The sequence below is a fragment of the Macaca fascicularis genome, chromosome 1 (genome assembly GCF_037993035.2).
Source record: "Macaca fascicularis isolate 582-1 chromosome 1, T2T-MFA8v1.1".
NCBI classification, from domain to species: Eukaryota; Metazoa; Chordata; class Mammalia; order Primates; family Cercopithecidae; genus Macaca; species Macaca fascicularis.
The window spans coordinates 156,502,287-156,527,562 of record NC_088375.1 but is presented as its reverse complement, the minus strand read 5'-3'; the positions used below and the strand labels follow the sequence as shown (position 1 = coordinate 156,527,562).

Genomic DNA, 25,276 nt, shown 5'->3' with positions numbered 1-25,276 from the left:
ATGGACGAGATGGCCTTCTGGGTGGCCTTTATCCAAGTACTCAAGATCAAGTCACTTGTCCCACGAGCAGATGCTGCACTGCACTTTCCCAAGTTGGCTGTGGGGCTCTGAGGGAGGAATAAAGGCCGTTAGAAAATGTACCCTCAAAATCTTCTGTGCTGGTCAGAATTTAAATTACTGTTTTTCAGCCAGTAGGTTTCAACCAGTGTGTTTAGAACACAAAATAGAATAGAGTTGAAAATATTGTGCTTTGTACATTGTAAATATTGTTTCAGTTACAAATGAATATGTGTGTTTCAGTTTTATTATCTTTGTGTATATCTATGGGTCATGATATAACGTATGTATTTCTTACTGTGGGTCACAGAAAAAAAACATTTGAAAGCCACCGGCTTAAATGACTCCCTTGTCGAAAGTTAGTAGTTGAATGGGAAATCTTTCCCATACTTAACATGATTTCTCCTGGTCAGCTGGTTACTGATCCAAATTTTCCTTCTTCTAGCCATGAGTTGATGGCAGCATTCCCAGTCCTTATCAAGTATCGACTGGAATGTCTGTAGTGGTATTTTTTAGGGCATGGCTCACTTCCTTTCTCCTTTTGCCAATGAAAAGGAACATGTCTTTACAATGAGCTCAACCCTGCAGAGTTTGCCCTGTAAACCTAGATTTTCCCAAGGCCATGAAAATCCCTCTTCCATTTAAACGACTCTAAGGCCAGACAAGACCAACTCGTTTGTTTTCCTATAAGGTCTTTTAAATGCAGAAAAACAACAAATCCATGAAGCTTTGATTCGGTTTTACTTAAATGAGTCTCAACTTCATTTATCCTGCAAATTTTTCCAATTTGTGATTCTTGCGTGCCCTTTATGGAAAGAGGTTTGAGGAAGGAGGCCTGAAATATTTCTGTAAGAGTTTTCAAAAGCAGGAAGAAAATTGGAAGAAAAAAACTTACCTTCTAAAGCATTTATGGTCTTTATTTTAGGGTTAGATTTTGTAACAGATCATTGGGTTATGTCTTCTTTTAGAAGGTTCATTTCTGTGCTGTGTATCCATCAGAATAGGATGTTAAGTATGTGAAGTGCATCTTAGTCTTTTGAGTCATTAACAGCTGGAAAACTCGGACCTCATCTTCATGATTCAGCTTAACTGATGTACTCACTTCAAAGGCTAAGCCTATTTGATATTAAGAGATAAACTGTGACTTTTAAGTTTTATATGACTTTTTAGATAGACATTTCAAACATTTAAAAATTACTTTTTATTATTCATGCTATATCTAGGGAAAAATTTAAATCAATCAATACTTTTGGTACCTTTTCATATATACTGAATTCTACAAAATATATCTGGGAATATGAAAAAAGTTACGAAAGAGACGATAAATTGCAGTAGTTAAGTGTGTAGGCTCTGCCAGGGACTGGCTTGTGATATGTGACATTGGGTAAGTTATTTAACCTTTCTGTGCCTTGGTCTTCTCATACAAAATGTGAAGATGTGTCTACCACATTGAGCTGTTGTGAGGATTAAATGATTAAACATGAAAAAAATCACAGAGCAGTCCCTGATACATAGTAAGTCTTCAAGAAGAGTTATCTGTTATTATTACTGTTATTATAAAGGTGTCTCCTTTTCTTTAAGGAATAATTTTAGAAACAAGATAAACCCATGTGAAACAGGAAAATCAATGTGGTTGAATTGGTGATCAACAAGTATTTGTTGAGAATTCTGGCACTGTTTGGATTCTGGAAAGACAGATGACAATATCACATCTCATATCAACTAATGAAATATGTCAGTACATCATAATAGTAGCTGCCATTCGCTTTTCCTAGTACTTTCTAAGTAGGAAATCATTTAGTCCTCACAACCACCCTGAAAGGTGAAGCAGTTTGCCCAAGGTTGCAGCTAGTGAAGGAGGGAGGCAGAGTTCTAAGCCAAGCAGTCAGCTTCCAGAGCCAGCTCTCTAACAGCTGTTACAGTGAGTCAGCATGCTTGCTGTCCTCAGGGAACTTACAGTTTACATAAAGAGGCAGATACATTAAGAATCAAGTAATTCTACTAACAATAATAGCTACCATTTGTTGAATGAAATATAGTATAGTGGTGAAGAGCATAGACTGTGAGCTCAATTGCTTGGGTTTGATTCCTTTCTTGGCTGCTTTTAAACTGTGTGATTTGGGTTAACTATAAAGTATTTTGAGGATGAAATGAGTTAATGTATGTATGTGCTTAGAAGAGTGCTGTGTAATTGCAACCCGTTGCGACTAGGACTACTGCCATTATGGCCTGACTTAATAATCCTCATGCCATTCCTATGAGGGTTTTTCAGCTAAGTAAACTGAGGCTTGGACAGTTAATTCATTAAGGCTGCCCGGTGGCGGGCTAAGTGTGGCCATAGCACTCCAGTCCTGTTTGCTCTTGAGGCTTGTACTCTGAACATTATGTGTTACTGCCTCTTCAGAACATAATGCAGACCATGATACATGCTATAGTGCAGATTTAAACAGTGACACTTATCTGAGAGCTGACTTGTCCATGATTGGGAGGGGTTCTAAGGCTTAGAGAGTGATAGGGATTGGGAGATGGTAAGATTGGAAAGAAACTTCCTCAAGAAAGAAAGCTGTGAGACAGGTGATTTATGGCAGATCCCACCAGTATCAGGGATCAATGTTCATTCTCGTGAAAGGCAACAGGACATCTGATAGAATGGCATAAGGATATTAGAGCTTTTAAGTGGTCTGGGCTTGCGATCTCAGGTGAAAGACCCTTGTACACACTGGGTGTGGGTGCGGGGGTGGCCTGTGAGTGCACACACTGACTTGGACGTAGAGCTTCATGGTCTGGTCTATGATGGACAGAGTGCAGCATCAGCCTTCTGAAGCCTGCGAGATGGGGAGAGGCCTTCAAAGCAAAACCGAAACTAAATTTCTCACGAAACCTGTGCCATGCCAGGTCGGGGGGTGGTGCTCAAAGTCAGATTCAGTTCGGCATTTGTTACATTCAGAATTGTGGAGTAAAATTTAAAACCGCTATGGAAATCTAAATGGATGTTCGGAGAAGGGAAACAACATTGAGTAGGCTGGACTACGTGAGCAAGATCCCTGGAAGATTGCACTTGAACTTGTCCTTGAAGGGTGGGAAGAAACATAGAGACAAGGGAAGGAGGGTTTCCTGTGAGAAGTGTTCAGGGCAGGGAGGAACCTAGCTGTGCAGGGACTGTAGCAAATCAGGCTGCAAAAGCAGCTCAGGACCCTATTAATAAGAGCTCTGAAAACTAGGTGGGGAACCCAAGCTTGTTTTGGAGAGTAATAGGGAATCATTTAGATGATATTGGAACTGAAGAATGACATGATGAAGCAGATATTTGGGAATTAAGCCCAGGAGACCAATGTGGCTACATTTGACTAGAGGAGAAACCGTGTAAGAGGCTGTTGGAACAGTACAGGAGGAAATGATCAGGGCTGGGATTAGGGGCAGCAGTGGGAATTCAAAGGAAATAAAAAGAGTGAGTAATATTGTAAGGGTAAAAATGGGGTAGGAGGTGGATTGATGACACTTGGCTAAAGGGGAGAGGACAGAAGGTTCAGAAGCACATGTCACTCCCAAGATTTCTATCCTAGGAACCTGTGATAACAATGATGCTATAATTGGAAATGAGGCAGTTGGGATGTAGAAATGGTTTGGGGGACATTCAGGGATAAAAGTTCAGTTTCAGGTGTACTGCATTTTATCTGACAGTGGTACTCTCTTTCATGTATTGTTTGGCAAAGTAAGTGTACACAGTGACAAATTTTGAGGGGCAGAGCATACTGTCGATCATTTTATTATGTAGTAGAGTTTTTCCGACAATTGCACTTTGGCTTAGCATTTGGCACAAAGATACTATGGGAGAAGATTAAAAAAATCTAAGTTCCCTTTTGTGGAGTGTGGCAGATGTGTTAGACAAGTGCTGAGTGTAATTGATAAATTGGTTTTCAAGGTAGAGACCCAGCTGGATACCTAAATATAGATCCTTTCTACTCCAGTTGTAAACTTTCATTAAAAAAATTTTTATCGAATGCTCAGTTTTTAATCTGAGAAAAGTGAAATTATTATAATCCATAATACTAAAAACTTTGTAAGCTATAGTTTTCAAGACATTTACCCTAAACAGTGATTGATGTCTTATAACTGTAATTTTTTTTTTTTTGAGATGGAGTCTCGCTGTGTCACCAGGCTGGAGTGGAGTGGTGCGATCTCGGCTCACTGCAACCTCTGCCTCCTGGGTTCAAGCCATTCTCCTGCCTCAGCCTCCCAAGTAGCTGGGACTACAGGCACGCACCACCACGTCCAGCTAACTTTTTGTAATTTTAGTAGAGGGGGTTTCACCATGTTGGCCAAGATGGTCTCAATCTCTTGACCTCGTGATCTGCCCACCTTGGCCTCCCAAAATGCTGGGATTATAGGCCTGAGCCACCTTGCCTGGCCAGAACTGTAATGTTTTTTAGGGAGCATTTAGAGTTAATAACAACCATGAATAGGAGGTATATAATAGTTTTCAACTGTTTTCAAGCTTATTTATTAAAATAGCAATGTGAGATGAAGGGGTGAAAAATGATGCTTAAGTGTAAGTGGCTTTTCTAATCTAACTGAATAGTATGACTATAATGTTATTTATTAGAAAACAGCAATTCTATAAATAATACATATTCTACCCAAGAGTATTTTTACAATGGGAATTGTCATTTAATTATAGGAAAATGGGTCTAATAAATTATATTAAAAATCATAGTATGTTTTCAGATAAGTTAGGCAGATAAGCAATTTGATTTACATGTCGAAAAATGTTTGTGAGGCCAAGCGCGGTGGCTCATGCTTGTAATCCCAGTACTTTGGAGGCCGAGATGGGTGGATCACCTGAGGTCAGGAGTTTGAGACAGCCTGGCTATTATGCTGAAACCCCATCTCTACTAAAAATGCAAAGAATTAGCTGGGCATAGTGGCAGTCGCCTGTAATTCCAGCTACTCGGGAGGCTTAGGCAGGAAAATCGCTTGAACCTGGGAGGCGGAGGTTGCAATGAGCTGAGATCGTGCCACTGCATTCCAGCCTGGGCGACAGAGTAAGACTCTATCTCAAAAAAAAAAAAAAAAAAAAAAAAAAGGAAAAAAAGAAAAGAAAAATGTGAAAAGACAGATTACGGCCGGGCGTGGTGGCTCAAGCCTGTAATCCCAACACTTTGGGAGGCCGAGGCGGGCGGATCACAAGGTCAGGAGATCGAGACCATCCTGGTGAACACTGTGAAACCCCGTCTGTACTCAAAATACAGAAGAATTAGCCAGGCATGGTGGCGGTGCCTGTAGTCCCAGCTACTCAGAAGGCTGAGGCAGGAGAATGGCATGAACCCCGGGGGCAGGGCTTGCAGTGAGTGGATACTGCGCCACTGCACTCCAGCCTGGGCAACAGAGTGAGACTCTGTCTCAGGAAAAAAAAAAAAAAGATTACAAGACAACGTGCTGTAATATCCCAGTTTTGTAAAATCTATTTTTAAGTGTAGAAGAAAAATACCTTATAGTGTAATTTTTATTTTATTTTATTTATTTATGTATTAGAGATAGAGTTTTATTCTTGTTGCCCAGGGTGGAGTGCAATGGCGCCATCTCGGCTCTCCTCTACTTCTGTTGCCCGGGTTCAAGCGATTCTCCTGCTTCAGCCTCCCAAGTAGCTGGGATTACAGGCATGCATCACCACACCTGACTAATTTTGTATTTTTAGTAGAGATGGGGTTTCTCCATGTTGGTCAGGCTGCTTTCGAACTCGCGACCTCAGATGATCCACCTGTCTCAGCCTCCCAAGGTGCTGGGATTACAGGCATGAGCCACCGTGCCTGGCCAAGGTGTTCAGTTTATGGATGACTTTTCTTTCTCTTTCCTTTTTCTTTCTTCTCCCTCCCTCTCTCCCTCCTTTCCTCCCTTCCTTTCCCTTCCTTCTTCCTTTCCCTCCCTCCCTCGCTCTTTCCTTCCCTTTCTTTCCCTACCTTTTTCCTTTTTCTTCCCTCCTTCCCTCTCTCCCTCCCTCCCTCCCTCCCTCCCTTCCTCCAGGGTCTCACTGTCCAAGGGTGGAGTGCCGTAGTGCAGTCACAGTTCACTGCAGGGCTCAAGAGATCCTCCCACTTCAGCCTCCCAAGTAGCTGGGACCACAGGTGCAGGCCACCAAACCCAGCTAATTTTTCAGTGTTTTGTAGAGACGGGATCTCACTTTTTTGCCCAGGCTGGTCTCGAACTCCTGGGCTCAAGCAGTATGTCGGCCTCAACCTCCCAAAGTGTTGGGATTGCAGGCGTGACCTACCATGCCCGGCTGACTTTTTTTCTTTAGGCTTGTATTTTCCACATTTTAAATATAAAACAAACACATTCACTTTCACAACCAGAAAACAATTATTTTAAAAAGGAAGGCTGGCCAAGTGTGGTGGCTCATACCTGTAATTTCAGCACTTTGGGGGTCTGGGGCAAGCAGATAACTTGAGGTCAGGAGTTCGAGACCAGCCTGGCCAACAGGGTGAAACCCTGTCTCTTCTAAAAATATAAAAATTAGCCGAGCATGGTGGCATGCACCTGTAATTCCAGCTACTGGAGAGGCTGAGGCATGAGAATCACTTGAACCTGGGAGGTGGATGTTGCAGTGAGCTGAGATGGTGCCATTGCACTCCAGCCTGGGCAACAAAGTGAAACTCTGTCTCAAAATTAAAAAAAAAAAAAAAAAAAAAAAAGAAAGCTAGCATTCTAGGCAGTAGAAGAAACTTATTCTACATATAGTTGCTTTACAGTTTTCAACTATATGATGCTCCTCATTAAACAATTTTATTATAAATAGTTCCATGTGAGAAATGTGGTAGAATATGTTATCAACTCTTTAAATTTGCAGGATCTGTTTTGGTAACTATTTTTCTTAACTTTATAAAGTCTAAGGGGAAGGTATGTGTAATAAACCAGTAATAAAGGTGAACAATAATTTTTATTTCTTGAATTCCCATGATAAAATCATATTATAGGGTAAAATAAGTGAAAGGATAAAACGAAATATTTTAGCTATCATTCTTTGTTAAAAGAATGACCTTTTACCTTTCCAAATTAGAGTCTAAAGGTTTGTAATCTTTTTTTGTAACACAGTCTCCTCTGGATTAAAGGTATGAACTTTTTCCCCAGAGATGCACATTAACTTTTGCCTGCAATTTCAGGGAGTTAAGAAAACAGCATTGGGGCTTTCTTAAATGACACCTTAACTAAAGAACAAGAAGATTTCCGGCACAGTTATTGCACTTCTGATATGCATCACGCCCTGTTCTGTCTTATCAACGGAGTGGTTGAGCCACTTTTGTGTGCTTGTGGGGTTCATTCATGTGTGGGCAGCTCTTTTGATCCAATAGACAACTGACACCTTCATGCAGGTGGCATCAGTATATGCCTCCTTTTCCTTGCCTTTGGTCTGTCTCAGCACCCTAGTAATTGTATTTTTTTAAAGCCTATTCTAAAGAAGTTTCAGAAATATTGGAGAGAGAAAGGATGCAGGGAAAAAGGGAGAGTAGTTAAAATCTTAAATTCTGAGACACAAGCTAGATTTTATGTCAACTATCCTGGAGTGTGTACGTAGGTTGGGGGTGGATGTGGGGTGGGGAGCATGTGTTTATGGACAATGCTGTTGGTGTATATCTAAGCATTGGAAGGTCTTTTCAGATGGGTTGCCTCACTGCTTGGGCAGAATTCTGTATCTGTGAGGTGTCTTTCATTTGGAGACCATGGTAAACCCTATTAAACCCTACTAAACCGTTACTGCTTAAGCAGAAACGGGAATCGTACAAACCAGCAGTCCATGAGTGATGCTGGCATTAGCAAAACCGTGTGTGGGGCCCATACAATGTGACCAGGACCCAGTTTCTTGCCTTGTCTCTCTGCTCTGATGTCCTGTCTGATGTATCTGCTTCATCATTTAGGTATCATATTAAGGTTAGCTCCACACTGTGTCCCAAGATGGTGGTCAGCAACTGCTGGGACCACGTGCTTTCTTATTCATGCAGAGCAGAAAAGGAGAGAGACTTTGGCTCAGAATTTCTAGCAGAAGTCCTGAGATTGATTCTGACCTTGCAGCCTTTAGTCACATGCTCGCCTCTGAAACAATCACTGTGATGAAGGGAATCAGTTTAGCTTAGCCCATTCTTGTGTCCCATATCTGAAGCTAGGAGCAGTCAGCTTCCCCTGAACCACAGTGATCGTTAAATGACCAATGGGTACTAAAATAACTAATGAATGTTATTTACCAATGGCAACTCATAACTTTTAATAGAATACAAAATGAGGTAGTATTTCTAGGGTGGACCTGCCTGGCCTTGTGGTCCAGCTCTGCCCACTTACCCGGTTGTCTATGACCCTGGTGAAATCATTTCACTTTTCTAAGCCTTGGTTTCCTGAATAATGAAATTAGGATAATAATCATACCTATCTCGTAATAGTTTTATGAGCATTAAAAACATATAAACAATTTTATATGCTGTTACCCGGATATAGTCAATGCTAGGTTAAAAAGGCACTACCTTTGACTTACCCCAAATAATTTACCTTGACTATCCCTAGATGAATATAGTGTGTTTCTATTCTTTTGAAATAAAATTGATCCTTAAGAATAATGCTAGTTTAAGAAACAGCATATAATGCTTGATAGGTTGCCCTCTGTAGAGGGAACCTCTACACCTTGAGAGGTATCTGAAAATGAGGGCAGAAAGCTGCGGAGCCCCGGTAGAGCTGTTGACTCTAAGTATTATTGCTTTGTAGAAATGTGTCATTCTCCAAGAGAAACCTAAACTTTTAGTTTTTATAAGAAATCACTCAATATTTAAAAAGTTGTGACTAATTAAAAAATCTGAAAACACTGCACATCCAACAAATATGTCTGTATACTATATGTAACTGTGAACTCCCTGTTTGTAGTCTTGTCCTGAGAGAATTGTCCTTAATGCCAAAGTCCTTTGCTCTGGTGACATGCACACTAAACCTCTCAGGTACCCAGTGGGAAGAAAACCTCAAGGGAATCATTTCTGGAAGGGATAGAGAACTAATGAACTGAGAGTTGCCTAGATGGGAGGGATTGGAAATGTAAACTCTCCATTCATCGCTTTTGGAATCTTTGAACTTGCTGAACTATATAGCCTGGAACACTTTCCCTTCTCTACTCCTCCCCTTTACCCATCTAGCCTTGCTGTCTTTACCTGTGATGGTCGGGTCTCTGCTTATAAATCCCTTTCTCCAGGAAGTCTCAGGTGTGTGAGAATGAAGCATGGGACCCCACTTGGGCCTTTGATAGCATCTCTCCCTATGGATTAATAAACTGATTTGGTGAGATCTGTTCTTTGTGAATTTAGTTAGTGTGAATAAATCCTTAAGATTCAGATCAGCTCTGGGAACACTGAAAAAAATAAGCATTCCTGGGTCTGCAATGCTGAGGATTGTTGGTGCATACATCCTGCAGAGTGCTGCTGAGTTGCCACCTGGCCCACCCTTTGATGTTTCTCTTGGTGCTCTGTAACTTCAGAGATGGAAAGTACAGAAACTGATTGTTGAATTTGATGAGATAGCTGAGTTCACCCTACATGGGTGGTTAGGGGAGGGAGCTGCATGTTTACTTTTCTGCGATGGAGTGGTGATATGGATGGTCACTTGCCCACATGGTGTGATAAAACTCTAATAGGGGATATTGGGGCAGTGGGGGGTACTGGACAGAGACCACAGAGTCCAAGGATTTTACTCTTTTCTCTGGCCCCTCAGTGGGCTCTTCTTCCCCTTCCTCACTGGAAGGAGCCCATTACTGAGTGCCCTGTGAGGGCCTGGGCTTATACTCATCCACTTTAGAGGATCTCAGATGGAGCAATGGTAGGGGCCATCTGTTGTTTCCACCCTCCTCTAAATTTTAAGTAGAAATCATATTGTTTTATAGAAAGAAAAAAAAATACAATAAAGAAGAGACCTTTGCCCCTAGCATTTCAAGTGATAGCTTTCTGAACATTTTAAGAGGAACCTTTGCATGTTTCATTTTTTAGAGAGAAAACCTATGTAAGTTCGTTAGGAGAGAGTAGAAGAGCACATTTCCCTCTCTCCAGGTTGAAACACACCAGCAGAAGCAAATTGTAAACTCTAGCAGCAGTGTTCTATTAACATGAGCCAGGCCACTGGGCAAAACATCTTTCATACAGTAGTCATTTGAGTGCTTAAAACAATGCTGTAAATAGGTGTAAATATTTTGTAGATAAGAACTTATTCCTCAGGTTCACACAGCTTGCAAGGAGAGGAGCTGGGTTTTTAACTAAGGTGCTCTGATTCCAAAGTCCATGTTCTTAACCACAACACTATGGATAACAATACAGACTGAACCAAAATACAAATTTTCTCATAAGTAAACCAGTAGATAATCAGTGATCAGAATGCAGTTGAGAACATTACTTACAGGCATCATGATACCACATTTGAAAACAGAGTGATGGTAGAGATAATCAGACCTCAGTACTAAAGTTCTCATAAGATATTTTAAGAGAGCCAGATAATATGCTTTTGAGAAGTCAGGAAAATTTTATCAGGGTCTCACTTTCAGCAGAGATCTAATCAGAAATATTAGAACAACGTTTATTTCACAGTTTGGAACTGAAAGTAATTGGTTTGTTTCCTGTTTATCACCAAAATGCCACTGATTATTTTTTTCTCCTACCTCCTTTTCATACAGGCCCTCAGCCCACTACAATGTTCCCCCTTTACAACTATTTCCAGATGTTCTCAAGGGTTTCACATGTGCTCCAAGGAAGTGTGATCCTGTTAGGCACCGTTGTTGACGTTCTCTGTGTCCATAGCATCCCATTCTTCCCTCTGGGCATCTTTGGGCTATTTCTTGCTCGCTGAGCAACTTGGATACAGCAGTGTCCCTCTGTGCCCACTTCACATTGAAATCATGGCCCCTGCCCATGCCCCGTCAGTGCTTCTCCATACTCGGGGCCAACTAGGGCTCTTGTGGGACCAGAACAAGGCCTCGTTCTGTGCAGAAGTGGGGAGAATAGCCAGCCTCCTCACAGCCTGGTCCTTCGACAGTTGAGGAGCTAAGCCGTGTTGGATGTTCTACTCCTGAAAACAGTGCTTTTGTCTTCTGTCAGCACTTCTTTCCCTAGGACCCAGGCACAGGCTTTTGGGAGGAAGACAGATACCTTTCTGTCTTTTCCATTTCCCTATCTCTCTACCTGAACTTCATCAAATAGCAGAAACTAGGGGTTTGCCTGTTTATTGAAAATGTCAGTTAAAATAGGCTCTTGTAAAGAAAGATACATGTGTATATAAACATTTTAATTTAAAACATAGATGTGAATAGTGAACAACGTTTATTATTTGGGTGATGGGTACACGAAAAGCCCAGACTTCACCACTAGCAGCATATGCATGTAAGAAACCTGCACTCATGCTCCCGACATAAAAACTAAAAATCAATGTTTAGATTCATAGAAAAACTGAGCAGAAAGTACAGAAAGTTCCCATTTCTATATTTTAAAACATAGAAGTGTACATTCTTTTATCACTCTTAATGTAAAAGGCCTTTTCTTTGAGTAGAGGATACAAATGGGAGTTCTAAGATATCTGTCTTATATAATCACAGCTTTAATGCATAGCTGTGGGTTCTTTTTCATTTAAAAAAAACAGATATGTGAAATGATGGCTGTTTAAAAATATTTTTTTCTTTTTTCTTTTCAATCATGGTTCATTGCAGTTTCAAAGTCCCAGGCTTAAATGATCTTCACACCGTAGTCTCCTGAGTAGCTTGGACTACAGGCATATCCCATCATGCCTGGCTGATGAAACATTTTGTTTTTCGTTCCTCTTTTTTTTTTGTTGAGACAAGGTCTTGCTCTGTCACCCAGGCTGAAGTACAGTGGCGTGATCACAGCTCACTGCAGCCTTGATGTCCTGGGGCTCAAGCAATCCTCCTACTTTAGCCTCCTTAGTAGCTAGGACTGCCGGTGCATGTTACCCTGTCTGAATAATTTTTAAATTTTTTTGTAGAGATGGGGTTTTACCATGTTGCCTAGGCTGGCCTCGAATTCCTGGGCTCAAGTGATCTGCCAATCTTGGCCTCCCAAAATGCTGGGATTAGAGGCATGAGCCACGGCACCCAGCCTAAAATTTCTCATAGAGACAAGGTCTTACTGTGTTGCCCAGGCTGGTCCTGAACTCCTGAGGTCAAGTGATCCTCCCGCCTTGGCCTGCTAATGTGTTGAGATTACAGGCGTGAGCCACTGAACCCAGCCAAAAATATTTTTTCTAATCTCCTAGAGTCATCTTGTCCACACCTAATTTTTTTTTTTTTTGCAACTTACCCTTATGGAGTCTATCCACGGCAGTCAACCATCAACCTAGTTTTCATAGCATTAATAACTCCTTGTTTTACACTCATTTCATCAGCTCATGTACTTTTAAATTAAAGCACTTAGTTAGAGTAACAGATACAATTGCCACAAAAAGGTCTGGAAACAAACCTGACTGTTTCTAGGCTATGTGCAACTCCACTGTTGGAGCGGTTAGGCACCCACACGCTGTGTGTTCCTGTGCCCTAAGTGATGTGTGGCAGGCGGATGGCCAGTACCCTCAACTGGGAACCCTGGTGCATCTAGTGAGTCAGCTAACTGCAGGTGCAGGCTGGTCACCAGTGCCAGCTGTATCCACTGCATCCCTCTCTTAGCTCAGCCCCAAGAGAAGCCTTGTGCAGATCCGTTCATGTGAAGTGACTGATTTAGGGCTTGACCTGGTTGGCCAGACGTGCTTAGACAGGCCAGCACCCCAAAAGTAGGCCAGACTGTAAATACTTGCGATCTCCAAAACATTTCAAAAACACGAAACCTGTTTTATCCCCTGTGGGTGAACAGGACCATCCTGCTTTTTTTTGCGTATAAAGAGATTGATTTATGTACCTGGGTCATAGGCTCATAGACAAACATGGCTTCTGTTTCCTTAGAGGTGAAAACCGCCTTTCTGGAGGCTGGTCCAACCCAGAATTTAAAATTTAACTTTTGCTTTGGTGCCACCAAGTGGTTAGCTTTGAGATGTCACTTTTGAGATGATGGCTTGGCAAATCCATAATGATAAAAAAAAAAATCTGGGATGTGTAGGAGAAGCTCAGAGAATTTTTAGGGCAGTAACACCATTTCGTATAATACAATGGTGGATATATTATAATACACATTTATTCAAATTCATAGAATGTGTAGCACCAAGCGTGAACTCTAAACTGTGGACATTGGCTGATTACAATGTGTCAATGTAGGTTCATCAGTAGTAGCAAAAGTCTTACTCTGGTGTCGGAGGTTGATAATGGGAGGGGCTGTGGCTCTGTGGTGGGAATAGGGGCCATATGGAAACCTTCTGTACTTTCTGCTCAGTTTTGCTGTGAACCCAAAACTGCTCTGTCAAATAAAATTTATTAATGAAAAGTTCTATGCTACATACATTTTCCCTTCTGGCTACCGGTGTTGCAGGTAAGAGCAAGATAAGATAGAAACATCATGTAGAGGGGCAAGCTGACTTCTTAGGCAGGGATGATACAACCTTTGTGAAGCCCCACATTCCAGAGGCTGGGTCCTTAGCTTTGTGGGTCCCAGAAACCTTCTTATTTTTATTTTTTTCAATGTATGTAGAGTTGTTCAGTTTTTCAGGGCTCTATCATGCTCACCAAACTTACAAGAGACACTTTTTGAAAAGTCAGATTGGCAATATATTATTTTACAATTAGAATAGTATAATCAATGGTAAACCAAGCACATGTGGTAGATGAGAAGTTCATTTTTCACCCTGCAGGAAATTTATATGGGCAGACAGACTGTATCAAGTAGGTTGCTTGGTGAAATTGCAGTAGGGTCGGGGAAGGACGTTGCGTGTCTTAAGGTTGCTACCGTTCAGACGAGGCTATCTTCACCACTTTAGGGATATACATGACTCTGGGCTGGGGATACTTACATTGCTAGGCAGTACAGAATCCTGGACAATGCTGATGACAGGTCAACTTAATCTTTTCCTTTGGGTACTCTTTTCGAAACTCTATGCTGAGTGCATGAGAATTATTTCTTTCCTCACACAGGACATAATATAACTGGCAAGACCAATACTGTAGGCTTGCTGATACAGCTCTGGTCTCCTGTGAATGGTGGGTCACCAGGATTAGCATTTGGATGTTCCCCAAATCATCAGCCACTATTTATAGGTTTTTGGTTAGGCGGGGCTAGTGTACTCATTACATGCTAATTTTTAATAATTTTATTCTCAGAGGAAGACTTATGTTTTATGTTTTGGTGATTCTGTTCCTGAATACAGGTCAAAATTAATATGCAAAATTAATATGCAAAATCCTTAATCACTTTGGCGTAGATTCCTAATAGCAAAACAGTACTTGGCTGAAGATGGGAATTATCTTGGTTTATTAGTCTGTTCTCACACTGCTATAAAGACATACCTGAGACTGGGTAATTTGTAAAGAAAAGAGGTTTAACTGATTCACAGTTCCACATGGCTGGGGAGGCCTCAGGAAGGGGAAGCAGGCACATCTTATATGGCAACAGACAAAAGAGAGCATGCAAGAGCAGGGAAAACTGATTTACAAAACCATCAGATTTCATGAGAACTGATTCACTATCATGAGAACAGCGTGGGAGAAACCATCCCTTGATCCAATCACGTCCCACTTGATCCCTCCCTCCACATGTGGAGATTATGGGGATTATAATTCGAGATGAGATTTGGGTGGGGACACAGAGCCAAACAATATCACCTAGGTTCTAAGTAAGAATGCAGGCCACTTGATGTCTGTGTCATGAGAGCTTTGCACAGGCCTCACTGCCTACTCGTACTCACCAGCCTGTCCTGTGATGCCTCACTGGAGTGCTCAGTTGTCTCCGGTTCTTTAGTGCAGGGGTCCCCAACCTTTTTGGCACCAGGGACTGGTTTCATGGAAGACAATTTTTCCACAGATGGGGCAGGCAGGAGAGAATGGTTTTGGGATAAAATTGTTCCACCTCAGATCATCAGGCATTAGTTAGATTCATAAGGAACGCACAACCTAGATCCCTCACATGACCAGTTCACAATAGGGTTCATTTTCTATGAGAATCTCATGCCACTGCTGATCGACAGGAGGCAGAGCTCAGGCTATAACGTAATGCTGTGTGGCCCAGTTCCTAACAGGCCACGGACTGGTACCAGTCTGCGGCCCTGGAGGTTGGAGACCTTTGCTTTAGTGCAGCATCCCCTCCCCACCTGCCTCTTCCCCTGTACTGCTGCCATGTGGAGTCCTCGGTCGAGGCAGTTCACGGTATTTGCAGAGGTTATCAATCAGTGTCCTGTGGTTGGAATCTAACCCATAGATCTCTTTTGTTTTTGCCAATATGCTGTTTTTAAAAGTTTGATTTAATTGCCCAAGCTTAAAAAATTTAAAAATCAGGAGATGCACACAAAACTCTGAGTATCCTCTTTCTTTTTCCTTCTTTCCCTCTCTCTCTCACTTCTTTCTTTTCTTTTCTTTCCTTCTTTCCTTCCTTTCTTTTTTTTTTTTTTGACAGAGTCTCACTGTGTTGCCTAGGCAACACAGTGCAGTGGTGCAATCATGGCTCACTGCAGCCTTGACCACCTGAGCTCAAGCAATCCTCCCACCTCATCCTCCTGAGTAGCTGAGACTACAAGTGCGTGCCACCATGCCTGGTTAATTTTTGTATTTTTAACAGAGATGGAATTTCACCCTTTTGCCCAGGCTGGTCTTGAACTCCTGGGCTCAAGCAGTCTGCCTGCTTTGGTCTCTCAAAGTGCTGAGATTCAGGCATGAGATTACTGTAATCGTTCTGGCCTGAGTCTCCAGTTTCTTTGCAAAAAAAAAAAAGTGGGTGATCTGGCTACGCATGTCTTACAGCACAATAAGTTATTGGAGTGGGGCCTATGTAGGGCACATTTCTTCCAATCACCCTCTTTCACTGCCCTTCCCTTTCACTCATTTATGTTACTGCTTGGTAACATATTTGGCGGTGACTCATAGTTTGCAAATACAGGATAAGACACAACAGAAAAAACAAGCATAAGGAAGGTAGTGGCTCCTTGTGGACTCTTACTCCCTGCTCTTGTCCTTGCTGGCTGCGGGGAATTCCTTCCTTGGAACCTGCTTTCAGGCTTTTATCTTTTGGACCCTATTTCTGTTAGTATGTCAACTCTGATTTTATCCCTTGTGCTTCCAAGAGGTGTGGGCTGGAGCATTGTTCAGGAAAGCTATGGACTTTGAAATCTGGTCTATATCTGCAAGACCCGGTTTTGAATCCCAGCCCCACTTCTTACTGACTTCAGTTCCCTTATCAGTAAAATGAGGGTGATCACCTGTCTCATAGGTTGGTATGAGTATTAAATGGGATTTTTTAACGTAAAGCATCATGCAGAGGGTAGATCCTCAAATAATAGTGCTCTTGTCCCTCTCTTCTCTCTTTTTTTTCTTTAAATTTTTTTGTTTTGTTTCTTCTTTTTCTATCGGTCCATTGGGAGAAGAAATCTCTCTTCTTTCAAGACATGATTCTTTCTCTTTTTTGTAACCTTGATGAAACCACTTACTCCTCTTTACTCTTTTTATAAAGACTACTGTTTTATTTTTCTTCCTTGTAACTTTGTCTTTCCCATCTGTATATTTCACATATTCCCTTTTCTTAGAGTTAGAACTCTCTCATAAAAACTCTCCTATAAGAATAATGGATGGCAAGTAAATTTATTTTGCTGTGGGAAATTCTATAAGAAGGCCTACCTTTTATCAAATTTCTATAACAATTGTATATAGTTTTGTGATATAAACCACATTAGCTTTCACAGTAATCTGTTGGGATGCTTTCTGCGTATATATATGTTTCCCTGTTCATTGTATTGTAGAAATAGAGCCTAGGTCAAAGGCTGGAAAGTCATCAGGAGAAAAAATTGGTAGTGGAAGGGCAACACTTCGCCTGAGATCAAAAGGTCCTGCCACCGTGGAAGAAATGGTATGTTATGTTCATTTACTTCCTGTTCTGCTTGGAAATGTTGAGATATTTGTGATTATTGGAACTGGAAATAAAGATAAACTCACAAAGTTGGATAAAATTCCATTCATTCTAATAAAAATTTAGACTTTTAATTCATTGTCTAATCTGGAATACTGAAGGTATTTAAAAAGGAAATAAAGAAGTTAAGGACATGAGAAGAGATTGTGATCTATAGAAATTCTCAGCTACCTGTAGGTGACATTTCTAGACTCTGTAGACAGCTGGACTATCTCAAAAACTTAAGTCAACCAAAGCTCTCTGAGAGCCAAGAAAAAGTTTCAGAGCCACCTGTAGGAGTCAACAAAAGAAGATTTTGATAATGAAAGATTATATTCCTAAACCCCTCTTCTCACATAAAAAACCTTGTAGTCATCTTTGACTCTTTTCGTTCATGTCCCACGTTGCTTCCATTAGCAAATCCTAGTGAATCTACCTCTATAAGATACTGGAGTCCAATGACTTCTCACCGCCCCTGCCCACCACTGTGCCGCAAAGCACCATCATCTTATCCTGGATATTGCAATCACCTGTTTAGTACACCTGTGTTCACACTTGCCTTCTTTCCACCTGTGCTCAGCACAACCTTCAGAATGATCCTTAAAATATGCAGGAGAAATTATGTCACTTTTCTGTTTACAACCCTCCAGTGGCTTCCCATGACACTCAGAATAAAAGCTAAAGTCCTCAGAATGACCAATGTGACCGAACTCCATGTTTCTTCTTTGTTCTCAATTCCCACCCCTCTGCCCTGGCTTCCTCTGCTTCAGTCATGCTGGTCTCCTTGCTGTTCCCAAACACTCCATGTGTATCCCCATCTCAGGCTGTCAGTACTGCTGTTGTCTCTGCCTGAATGTTTTGCCCATTTATCTGCATAGCTTGCTCCCCTGCCATCATTAGGTTTCTGCCCACACATTGTCTATCTCAAAGGCCTTTCCCGAGCATCCTGTATAAACAACAACTCCCTCTACCCCTCCCACTGCCCACTCTTCCACGCCCTTAATTTCTGTCGAAGCAATTGTATTAGTCCGTTTTCACACTGCTAATAAAGACATACCTGAGACTGGGTAATTTATAAAGAAAAAGATGTTTAATGGACTCACAGTTATACATGGCTGGGGAGGCCTCACAATCATGGCGGAAGGTGAAGGAGGAGCAAAGGCACCTCTTATATGGCAGCAGGCAACAGAGTATGTGCAGGGGAACTGCCATTTATAAAACCTCAGATCTCGTGAGACTTATTCACTATCATGAGAACAATGGCATGGGAAAAACCTGCCCCCATGATTCAGTTACCTACCACCAGGTCCCTCCCACAACATGTGGGGATTAGGGGAGCTACAATTCAAGATGAGATTTGGGTGGGGACACAGTCAAACCATATCAGCACTAAACACCCTAGGACTCTTTTTATCTCTGATTAATTTTGTCTACTGTCTAGCTCCTTTGCTCACATGTCTTGTTCACTGCTGCATCCCTAGCACCTAGAATAGGACCTGATATACCAAAGGAATGGAAATCTTTGATGCATTGATGAATTAATAAATGATTTCTTTTAGTTTGAGAAAAGCAAGGGTTTTTCCCTTTGACTGACTTTATCTATATACAGGTTAGTGTTTGAGTGAAAAACACCAGAAGGAGAAGTGAAAACTAGAGGCAGGAAGGGTGGAGGAAGAAAACTGCAGGGTTGGGGTGGTGATGGTAAGGATTCTGAGTGACAAGCAGCAGGCCCACAGCAGCAGCAAAGGCAAGGGGGGCAAAGCCCTCCTGTGGGTAGACGGGATGTCGAGCAGGTGACTGATGCCTGTGAGCTCCAGGGGGCAGGGGCAAGGCACTGGGCCCTTCTAGGGTCTCTCTGTATGTGAACACTGTCTGGGTTCCTGTGTGTTTGAAGGAAAAAAGAGACAGGTGAACAGTTTTGAGGCTGTTTCACAGAGTGGATCCCAGAACTTGTTGGGTGACAATGTCCAGGGTTGGTCATAAGGGTGGTTTGTTGAGGCAGACACTTAAGGAACCCATGAGGCCAAGGCTGTCCTTAGGAGTGTCAAGTCACCCAGGGTGTTATCAGTTTTGGGGGGATCCAGAGGAAGATCCTGAGTCAAATGCTTGGGTTCTGGGAGAATGAAAGGACCGATCGGAGGCAAATGGCAATGAAGAGAGCTGATAGGGCAAAAAGTGTTTTGAAAAGGAGATGTGATGAGGTATGTGAAGGAAACCCAGGGCAGTGACTTCTGGGTGTTTGGAGCCTTTATTTTCCCTCTGTGGCCCAGCACACTGCCTGATATATTGCTGAAGGCCAGTAAGTGTTTATTGAATGAATAAGCAAATCTCAGTGGAAGAAAGGAATTTATCAGAGAAGAGAACAGAGGGGAAGGAGCTGGCTGTGGGGAGCCGGGAGAATGTCAGCTCTGCCTTTTGCCGGAGGCTGTGAGGAAAAATGAGCAGACCTTTAAACGGCTCACAGAGGAAGCAGATCAGCAGGAAAAACGCCACATCACTTCAGGAGGAAGGGCATCTTCTAAGGGTTAAATCATCCATCCCTCTTTGTTAAGCTCCTGCTGTGGCAAAGGTGCCTCAATGGAAAAGAGCAGCTTAAGATCTACCTGGGGAGGTAGGAAAGATTCATTCAAAGATAAACATCTAAAAATCCATTCCTATTTTCATAGCTTGTTTAGTAAAATAGGGCAATTAAAAATAGCTCATAATGAAAGGAAAAAGCAGTTTGGTGCTAATATTAAATTTGACACAAATGACCTAAAATCTAATTTCAAACACTTTAAGGATTTAAAGGATTTATAGGATTTGAAACAAATCACTCCCTTAATCACCTAGCACAAATTCTGAAAATGGTGTAAGATTCTCTGTATTAGTCCGTTTTCACACTGCTATAAAGAATACCTGAGACTGGGTGATTTAAAAGTAAAGAGGTTTAATTGACTCACATTTTCGCATGGCTGGGGAGGCCTCAAGAAACTTACAATCATGGCAGAAGGTGAAGGGGAAGCAAGGCACATCTTACTTGGTGGCAGGAGAGAGTGAGTGTGTAGGAGGAACTGTCACTTTGGAAACCATCAGATCTTGTGAGAACTCCCTCACTATCACGAGAACAGCATGGGGGAAACCACCTCATGATGCAGTCACCTCCCACTAGGTCCCTCCCTTGACATGTGGGGATTACAATTCAAGATGGGATTTAGGTGGGCACACAGAGACAAACCACTTGCATAACCTCATACTTTATTCAATGTGTGCTTGCTGAGACAGGCACAGTCTAAGTGCTGGTGATACAAAGAACAAAGACCCTGTTTCTCTTCTAAAAGGAGAGAAGCATGAAAAGGAACCATTACAACCCAGTGGGATAGGATTAATGGAAGCAGGTGCAGGATACACAGTATGACAAAGAAGGGGCTGATCAACCATTGTCAGGGATTGGGGAAAGAAAGGAGGTCAGAAGGCTGGGTGTGGTGGCTCATGCCTGTAATCCCAGAACTTTGGGAGGCTGATGTGGGTGGATTACCTGAGGTCAGGAGTTTGAGACTAGCCTGGCCAACATGATGAAACCCCATCTCTACTAAAAGCATAAAAATTAGCCAGGCATGGTGGTGGGCACCTGTAATCCCAGCTACTTGGGAGGCTAAGGCAGGAGAATCACTTGAGCCCAGGAGGTGGAGGTTGCAGTGAGCCGAGATCACGCTGTTGCACTCCAGCCTGGGCGACAGATTGAGACTCCATCTAAAAAAAAAAAAAAAAAGGAGGTCAGGAAGAGTTTCTCTCTGGAAGAAATGAGTAAGTGAGTTCAAAATGCGGAAGAAGACTGTTCTAGGCATGGCACAATAATGGGTTTTGGGGACCTGTAAGCTGTCCATGAGATTGGAGTGTGGGGTGCTAGAAGTACTGGTTAGGGGTGATGAGGCTGGAGGCATAGGCTGGGGTTAGGATGTGAAGGGCCTTGTTGATAATGAGGGAGCCATTTAAGAATTATGAGGGGAGTAACACAATCAGTTTTGTGTTTTAGAAAAATCCCTTGGTTCCAGGGGATGGGTTGTTGAGCAGCTTGGATTTGAGAGGCTGAAGACCAAAGGCAGGGAGACAAAATAGGAAACCTCTGCAAATCAGAAAAGATGAGGACTAAACACTGGCAAACAGCATGTGGATGGAGAAGAGGTGATAGATCCAGATCTGTTCTGTAGCAAATAGGAAACATTAGAATGGTAAAATATTGGTGGCCATTTGTGTATGAGGAGTACTGTCACTTGTCACCATAACTTAAAACATGCCTGGATAGATGTAAAGGTTAATACCTGTTAGTTTGCATAGCCTGTTGCTTTATACAGACAGTTCAAGATACATTGTAATGAAGGCAAGAGCAATATATTGTCTGTTATTGTTTTTAAGGTTTAGTTCTTGTAAATAAAGATGTGAGAAAGTTGTACTAATATCTTCAAAGAAATAGATTTTTATTTGCTATAAAATGCATGATTTTAACAAAATTTGAGACTACAAAACAATATATATTTATAACAGTATTGAAAGTAACATGAAATTCTTATAATCTAAATCATGAATTCTACATTTGCATGTATAGTTGAGTAGTTAACATCTTTGGGCAATTCCATTTTCAGCTATGAAGCCATTTAAAGCCAAGTATTGAAATAAACTGAGCAGAATTTACCAAATATTAAACCGAAAAGTTAGAATAATATTTCTACTGAAATGTTTAGTAATTGTTTTGGGAAGAACAAAAATGTTTTGGTACCGTTAATACATAACACAAGGTGGGGGCGGAGCAAGATGGCCGAATAGGAACAGCTCCAGTCTCCATCTCCCAGCCCGAGCGACACAGAAGACCTGTGATTTCTGCATTTTCAACTGAGGTACTGGGTTCATCTCACTGGGGAGTGCCGGATGATCGGTGCTGGTCAGCTGCTGCAGCCCGACCAGCGAGAGCTGAAGCAGGGTGAGGCATTGCCTCACCTGGGAAGCGCAAGGGGGAAGGGAATCCCTTTTCCTAGCCAGGGGAACTAGGACACACAACACCTGGAAAATCGGGTAACTCCCACCCCAATACTGCGCTTTAAGCAAACAGGCACACCAGGAGATCATATCCCACACCTGGCCGGGAGGGTCTCACACCCACGGAGCCTCCCTCATTGCTAGCACAGCAGTCTGTGATCTACCGGCAAGGCAGCAGCGAGGCTGGGGGAGGGGCGCCCGCCATTGCTGAGGCTTAAGTAGGTAAACAAAGCTGCTGGGAAGCTCGAAGTGGGTGGAGCTCACAGCAGCTCAAGGAAACCTGCCTGTCTCTGTAGACTCCACCTCTGGGGACAGGGCACAGTAAACAATAACAAACACAGCCGAAACCTCTGCAGACGCAAACGACTCTGTCTGACAGCTTTGAAGAGAGCAGTGGATCTCCCAACACGGAGGTTGAGATCTGAGAAGGCACAGACTCCCTGCTCAAGTGGGTCTCTGACCCCTGAGTAGCCTAACTGGGAGACATCCCCCACCAGGGGCAGTCTGACACCCCACACCTCACAGGGTGGAGTACACCCCTGAGAGGAAGCTTCCAAAGCAAGAATCAGACAGGTACACTAGCTGTTCAGCAATATTCTATCTTCTGCAGCCTCTGCTGCTGATACCCAGGCAAACAGGGTCTGGAGTGGACCTCAAGCAATCTCCAACAGACCTATAGCTGAGGGTCCTGACTGTTAGAAGGAAAACTATCAAACAGGAAGGACACCTACACCAAAACCCCATCAGTACATCACCATCATCAAAGACCAGAGGCAGATAAAACCACAAAGATGGGGAAAAAGCAGGGCAGAAAAGCTGGAAATTCAAAAAATAAGAGCGCATCTCCCTCGGCAAAGGAGCGCAGCTCATCGCCAGCAACAGATCAAAGCTGGGCAGAGAATGACTTTGACGAGATGAGAGAAGAAGGCTTCAGTCCATCAAATTTCTCAGAGCTAAAGGAGGAATTACGTACCCAGCGCAAATAAACTAAAAATCTTGAAAAAAAAGTGGAAGAATTGATGGCTAGAGTGAGTAATGCAGAGAAGGTCCTAAACGAAATGAAAGAGATGAAAACCATGACACGAGAAATACGTGACAAATGCACAAGCTTCAGTAACCGACTCCATCAACTGGAAGAAAGAGTATCAGCGATTGAGGATCAAATGAATGAAATGAAGCGAGAAGAGAAACCAAAAGAAAAAAGAAGAAAAAGAAATGAACAAAGCCTGCAAGAAGTATGGGATTATGTAAAAAGACCAAATCTATGTCTGATTGGGGTGCCTGAAAGTGAGGGGGAAAATGGAACCAAGTTGGAAAACACTCTTCAGGATATCATCCAGGAGAACCTCCCCAACCTAGTAGGGCAGGCCAACATTCAAATCCAGGAAATACAGAGAACGCCACAAAGATACTCCTCGAGAAGAGCAACTCCAAGACACATAATTGCCAGATTCACCAAAGTTGAAATGAAGGAAAAAATCTTAAGGGCAGCCAGAGAGAAAGGTCGAGTTACCCACAAAGGGAAGCCCATCAGACTAACAGCAGATCTCTCGGCAAAAACTCTACAAGCCAGAAGAGAGTGGGGGCCAATATTCAACATTCTTAAAGAAAAGAATTTTAAACCCAGAATTTCATATCCAGCCAAACTAAGTTTCATAAGTGAAGGAGAAATAAAATCCTTTACAGATAAGCAAATGCTTAGAGATTTTGTCACCACTAGGCCTGCCTTACAAGAGACCCTGAAGGAAGCACTAAACATGGAAAGGAACAACCGGTACCAGCCATTGCAAAAACATGCCAAAATGTAAAGACCATCGAGGCTAGGAAGAAACTGCATCAACTAACGAGCAAAATAACCAGTTAATATCATAATGGCAGGATCAAGTTCACACATAACAATCTTAACCTTAAATGTAAATGGACTAAATGCTCCAATTAAAAGACACAGACTGGCAAGCTGGATAAAGAGTCAAGACCCATCAGTCTGCTGTATTCAGGAGACCCATCTCACATGCAGAGACATACATAGGCTCAAAATAAAGGGATGGAGGAAGATTTACCAAGCAAATGGAGAACAAAAAAAAGCGAGGGTTGTAATACTAGTCTCTGATAAAACAGACTTTAAACCATCAAAGATCAAAAGAGACAAAGAAGGCCATTACATAATGGTAAAGGGATCAATTCAACAGGAAGAGCTAACTATCCTAAATATATATGCACCCAATACAGGAGCACCCAGATTCATAAAGCAAGTCCTTAGACACTTACAAAGAGACTTAGACTCCCATACGATAATAATGGGAGACTTTAACACTCCACTGTCAACATTAGACAGATCAACGAGACAGAAAGTTAACAAGGATATCCAGGAATTGAACTCATCTCTGCAACAAGCAGACCTAATAGACATCTATAGAACTCTCCACCCCAAATTAACAGAATATACATTCTTCTCAGCACCACATCATACTTACTCCAAAATTGACCATGTAATTGGAAGTAAAGCACTCCTCAGCAAATGTACAAGAACAGAAATTATAACAAACTGTCTCTCAGACCACAGTGCAATCAAACTAGAACTCAGGACTAAGAAACTCAATCAAAACCACTCAACTACATGGAAACTGAACAACCTGCTCCTGAATGACTACTGGGTACATAACGAAATGAAGGCAGAAATAAAGATGTTCTTTGAAACCAATGAGAACAAAGATACAACATACCAGAATCTCTGGGACACATTTAAAGCAGTGTGTAGAGGGAAATTTATAGCACTAAATGCCCACAAGAGAAAGCAGGAAAAATCTAAAATTGACACTCTAACATCACAATTAAAAGAACTAGAGAAGCTAGAGCAAACACATTCGAAAGCTAGCAGAAGGCAAGAAATAACTAAGAGCAGAGCAGAACTGAAGGAGATAGAGACACAAAAAACCCTCCAAAAAATCAATGAATCCAGGAGTTGGTTTTTTGAAAAGATCAACAAAATTGACAGACCACTAGCAAGACTAATAAAGAAGAAAAGAGAGAAGAATCAAATCGACGCAATTAAAAATGATAAAGGGGATATCACCACCGACCCCACAGAAATACAAACTACCATCAGAGAATACTATAAACACCTCTACGCAAATAAACTGGAAAATCTAGAAGAAATGGATAATTTCCTGGACACTTAC

At 42.1% G+C, this 25,276-nt stretch overlaps 1 protein-coding gene across 8 annotated transcripts in view; it reads left to right on the top strand.

Annotated features, from left to right (window-relative positions):
* GIPC2 (GIPC PDZ domain containing family member 2) overlaps positions 1-25,276 on the top strand; it is a 102,643-nt gene that overhangs the window by 52,869 nt on the left and 24,498 nt on the right. For 6 of the 8 annotated variants that reach the window (XM_005542942.5, XM_005542943.5, XM_074003204.1 and 3 more), the window contains one exon: positions 16,939-17,045. The exons of the other annotated variants lie outside the window; for them this stretch is intronic. In XM_005542942.5, coding sequence (XP_005542999.3) covers positions 16,939-17,045 — 107 coding nt within the window. The remainder of the gene's footprint in view (positions 1-16,938; positions 17,046-25,276) is intronic. 8 annotated transcript variants of the gene reach the window in all.